General features: G+C 43.8%; 1 protein-coding gene across 1 annotated transcript in view; it reads right to left on the bottom strand.

Moving 5' to 3' along the window:
• Positions 1-2625: 2625 nt before the first annotated feature.
• Positions 2626-5519, bottom strand: part of KCNQ3 (potassium voltage-gated channel subfamily Q member 3) — a 154020-nt gene continuing 151126 nt past the window's right edge. The window contains exons 14-15 of the mRNA XM_018569977.1: positions 5009-5087; positions 2626-3800 (exon numbers count right to left, since the gene is read on the bottom strand). Coding sequence (XP_018425479.1) covers positions 3078-3800; positions 5009-5087 — 802 coding nt within the window. The 3' untranslated portion in view covers positions 2626-3077. The remainder of the gene's footprint in view (positions 3801-5008; positions 5088-5519) is intronic.

The following is a 5519-nucleotide window of genomic DNA, read 5'->3' as shown; positions in this document are numbered from 1 at the left end:
TATGCTGCTCTACCATTATAGATCCTTAGGTATGCTTTACACTGTTTTACCATTCTATATCCTTAGCTATACCTTTATATTAGGGATGCACCAATACCAAGTACAGTACTCGGTACAAGTACAAGTACCGATACTTTTCGAGCTCCAAGACTACACTAGAGAAAAATTCAAAAATTAGGAGGCAACCGTCATGTGTAAGGAGCACACGGAGCTCCTGGGATTTGTATATCTCTGTTTTAATGTATGATTTTGTTTTTTTAAATATAAATAAAGGGATGCACAGATACCATTTTTGCGAGTACGAGTACTGGTACTTGCCCGAGTACTTACAAGTAAGAGCACTGATACATTTTTGTTTATTGTCATGTAACAGTTTTTCTAAAACAATACAGACTAATGATTTCAGGACAGTGGTGGAGTGCCAGAGCCAAGTCCCAGCTGCAACCGCTGCAACCCTGGTAGTTCTTGTGAAAATGCCAAGTATCGGCATTGGTACTCGAAAAGTATTGGTGCATCCCTACTATATATTATAAGGTAGACAGTATTATTGTTGCTCTAAGATATGACACAGAGCTACTGTGTGCTACTGTTTTATCACATGGAGGAGAGCAGTGCCATGCCATTTCCATGGGCAGGAAAAGTCATAAAGTTTGTTTATGAGATAAGGATAACCTGAAAAGCACAACTAAAAGCCTTGAATGCCTGGGCTTCACTTCAGAAACATAACAACGTCACACAGTGATTTGGGCATCTGCGCATGATGATGCCGGCATCGCTTGTGTCCAGAAAGTCCAGACCCGTGTGCAAAGGTGACAGCGGCTAAGCCTTAGGCAGGAAAGATTTTAGAATAGGGGGAGCAGCAGACTTTCCCTTCATTTAAAGGATTATTAAACCCTTGCGTGTTTTTCCATCTATCTGCTGCTAGCAAGCAATAGATAGATGCAAAATTTTTTTTTTAAAAACCTTTTAAAAGGGTTTAAACTTACCTGGGTCTTCGCCGCGCGCTCCCGTCTGAACATCTGAAGAGTCTCGGGCGGCCGCAAAGGATCTTGGGGCGGGCGCATGCGCACATCAGATGTTCGGCAGGGAGACGAGGAGAGACACAAGGTTAGTCTATGGAGGAGCGTGCAACCACACAGACTCCATGGGACATGAGAGAAGAGGAGGACAGAGGAGTCAGCGCTGGATCGGAGACCCGCACCAGCGCTGGAGGGACATCTGAAAAAGGACAGAAAAGAATATGATCTGATTAAGAGGCATCATTTGAGGTAAGTCCCTACAGCAGGATTGGGAAGGGGGGGAAATAAAAAGTTTGACTTTAATGTCACTTTAAAGTGCTAGTCCAACCAAAATTAATACTAGCTAGCTATAGGTGAAAACTTGGCAAGATACTGCAAGGCAGCCCCTAGCTTCTTCCATAATTCCATACTCTGTTCCTCTCCTCTTGCGAAGGTTTCCGGTGTTTTCCCCCACCTTTCCGTTATCCACATTCTCCTATTCTACTCCTAATAGCATTAAAAAAAGAATTCAACAGGGAGAGTGGGAACTCCACTCCACTGGGAGAGTAGTCCCATTGTCCATAGCAGGTATGCAGACCCCGGGAATTTAACCCTAAAATGTCTTTAAAGGTACAGATAGTTGTTGTCACATTCAAGTGGACTTTAATAATGCTGAGGACATTTCACTGATCGTCCAAGAGGCTTCCTCAGGTTCTAATGAGTGTACGGAATCTAACATAGCATTTTCAGTCACATGGGAAACACAGGTGGCTTGGTCCAAACTGGGTTGTCCATTTGAGTTTAAATGTTCCAGTTTGTTTCTGGCACACATTAGAACTGAGGAAACCACTTGGACGAAAGGTGAAACATCTTCTACATTAAACAACAAGTCCAGTTGCATGTGGCTTACACATTATGATCTGTTTTCTCTTAATGGCAACAATCAGGGCCGGATTTACTCTCTCTCCTGCCCCAAGGCCAGGTTGCTCAATGCACCCCCCTGCAGGCTGCAAACAAGTGATGTCGGCGACATTGCGGCCTCCCCGCGGTACATTTAGCTCTGCTTGCCCAAAGCAGGGCTTAATGTAGAAAACAACTACCCTCCGGAACTGCATGTTCCAGGCATTGGGAGATAGGAATTCCACACCCCTGCTGCCCCAAGGCCGGGCCTTGGTTGGCCTTGTGGGAAATCCGTCCCTGGCAACAATTCTCCCTTATACTAGCCAAGTCCTAAAGCAGTGGATTGGGAGTCACATGTGGATCACAAGTGCTTTGGATGTTACTTCTGGTAGCGTATTGGCAGGTGACTTCAATTATTAAAGACTATTTTTTGAATGATTTTGTTCATACATTGGTAGCCACTCAGCAGGTGGTTGCCATTATACAAAATCTTTTTAGTACTATTATTTCCAATACTTATCCAACCGCTTTTATATTTCACTGAGCACTGTTTAAAGACCTTTAAAACTTTTCATGTGAACTTCACAAAAGACATGCTTCCTCCTTTGTTTGTGCTTAGTGTGGTTGGGCTACTGGTGCCTTACAGCGTATGTTTTAAGCATACTCAGCTACCCAAAGTCTTTTAAGGTTTATAGCAAAACGCAGGTACGCATAACCAAACATGTATTTTTAAAAATGTATCTAGTAATGTCAATTAAAGTTACCTGAAGGTGGCAAACAAAAAAAAACAATTAAAAATGCCGCTGTGAAAATGAAAGTTGCTATGTTGATAATGATAGATGAAATACCACAACCACATTACCCTCTGCATAGTTCCACCCATAGGTTATGTGCCTTTTTCGTTACAAAATATAAAATAGATTTTTTTTTAACATTTATATCGTGTAAATGCATGCAACTCATGCTGGAGTCTAAAAGCTGTTTCCTGTTAGTGGTGAGCAACCGAAAATGAGAGGGGGGAAAAAAAAGTGGCATGATGCAGTGACTACAAATTGAAGCATGCATCGTAAGTAGCCAATGGTGATCTTGACTATTCAACTTTGGAAAGTGTGTAGTGACTTATACAAATAGTACATTGTACGAAAAGATAAATCTCCCTCCCTCTCCCCTCATTTTGTTTTACATAGGTTTAGAAGGTGTCCATGCCAAATCAGAGATACCCTCTCCCGTTGACGACAAAGTCATGGGGCCGCTCGGTGTAAATGGGTCTGTATCGGTGTCCGTTTCACCTTCTGCTAAGAAACGTTTATCTCGCATCCACGTTGAGCCATTGGGACCAAAATTAAATTCTTCTTTTTCTTGGGAAATGCTGAACCCGCTGGGGGACCTCTGAAGTTCATCGTGGTTCACTGATAGAAAAGATAACGAGGTGTCACTGTCCCTTGTAAAACTTCTTCTATGGATAGGGGAGGCCCTCTCAACGTGAGGACTTGATACCTCTCGTTCGTGTCGAAAATCCATCCCCGTGTTTATTAAAGTCTGAATAGGCAAAACTGTTGGCCTTTCAGTGTAGTTAGCTGGAGAGGACATGGACCTTCTGGAACAACTGTCACCATTAAAAGGCATGGGTGAAGTAAAATCCACGGGGTAGTTCTCAAAGAACCCATACTGGTCCATTTTGTTAAATGAAACTTGGTGCAAGCTGTAGGGATCCACATGGGAGCAAGACTCTGAATAGTTATAAATTACCCTCCCAACTTCAGAGTATCGGCTCTCTTCTCCTTCTTCTTCTACCGTTGCCTCTTGGAGTGGATAGTATTCTGTAACTTGGACCTGTAACTGGTCCATGTGTTGCATGTGCATGTCAACCAGAAAATCCAGTTTCTTTTCCATGTCTTGGACCTGATCCAACGAACAAAGAAAATTCAAAGTATTAAACATATAAATGGAATCACCGTAAACCTTTGTTAATAACAACTTGGTTGTCTCAGCATCAGTTAGATCAGCTTAGCAGACTTTATAAGTTTCCCACACTTCAGCATAGCTGTTACCTTACAAAAATTTTAGACCAGTTCACCAAAAGGTGTTACCAGGGGCGTAACTAGAAATTACAGGGCTCCATAGAAACATTTTGTATGGGGCCCTGTAATTTCTAGTTGCACCCCTTGCAGAGCCCACCTGAGATCCCAAACAGCCTACCTGAGAGTGACCCTGCAGAGCCCACCATATACTCTCTATGGTGGGCTCTGCAGGGTCTCAGGTGGGATGGCACACCTCTTACCTGCCAGCCCCGATCAGCTCCCCCTCGACGGTCGCCTGGCCCGCCTCCTCCATCACTTTCACTGGTGGGCCCCGCCTCCTCCGTCATCGGGCACCTCCTCCGCTGCCGACGCCGTACCCTCCTCCTCTGCAGCTGCTGGCTGTCACTGACTCAGCAGCGGATGTGTGGAGGAACACGCCGCAGTACAGATCAGTGACAGGTTGTCAGTGATGTGAACAGCGGCGCATTCCTCCTCACAGCCGCCAGTGTCAGCCATCAGCCTGAGATGCCATAGCGACCCAGGCGGCCTGCACGGCATCAGGGGAACCCCTGCCCCGGGCCTAATAGTGGCCGCCTGGGTTGCTCTGGTGATAGTTCTGGTGATAGTTCCGCCACTGGGTGTTACTAAGGAAAAGTAAACTAAAAATTCACCTAATATATGCCGTCCCATTACTAGAAAGTCTTTCTACATTTACAAGAAAAGGACGAAGTCTCATGGATGAACTTTTTGTACCAAGTGAAAAAAATGTATTCTAAGATTTCTCAGACAATTAGTTCCTCTAAATAATAACATTTACTGATGATTTTCATGGGCCATATATTATTGTGACCCTTCTAATGCTCTGAATAGATACAAGCTGGCACTCTGAATGTATATAGTGCTCTGATTGGTGGGTCTAGTATTGTGAATGTATTTTGGCGAATGCTAAAACTGCAAGTTTACTGTGAAATCATGTTCAGCGTCTCATGTCTAGTTCTGTGTTTGGCCAGCATAATACCTATTAGTGTACAGGCTGTCTAAACCCTGTATGAATATCCAACATTACTAGAATGGTGGTTTGTACTGTACCTGTCTCTCCACTCTTACAAATTTTCCCATCATACTTTGGTCTTCATATTCTGATGCGTTGGAACCATAGGGCTCCTGCCTGGAACAAAAAAGGATGAAGTATCATGGATTAATTTTTTGTATCAAGTGAAAATGTTCTGGGTTATTCACTGAAGCGTGAAGAGTCTGGAGAAGGCAGGAGAAGTGAACAATCTAGGCCAAAACAGCTGATTTGTAAAAATTCTCCAATTCAGCTCACTTTTCAGTTCAGCTATGTTGTCCTAGATTGTTCACTTCTCCTGTCGTCTCCAAACTTTTCACCCTTTAGTGCAGAGCTGTAGCTAGCTCCTTTTGCGCCCGAGGCAGGAACAAAAAAGTGCCCCCCCAACAGGCGTGTGACATCACCCAGCGCCGTGCAATGCGCGGCGTCATGTGATGTCATGCCAGGGTGTTTTTTAAAATTATTTTTTAAATTATTTATTTTATTTATTTTTATTTTAATGTTTTCTGTTGGGGGGGGGGGGGGTTTTGG

Source organism: Nanorana parkeri, unplaced genomic scaffold, assembly GCF_000935625.1.
Source record: "Nanorana parkeri isolate BGI_ZX_2015 unplaced genomic scaffold, ASM93562v1 scaffold1437, whole genome shotgun sequence".
Lineage (NCBI taxonomy): Eukaryota > Metazoa > Chordata > Amphibia > Anura > Dicroglossidae > Nanorana > Nanorana parkeri.
This window is presented reverse-complemented; position numbering and strand designations above follow the sequence as displayed.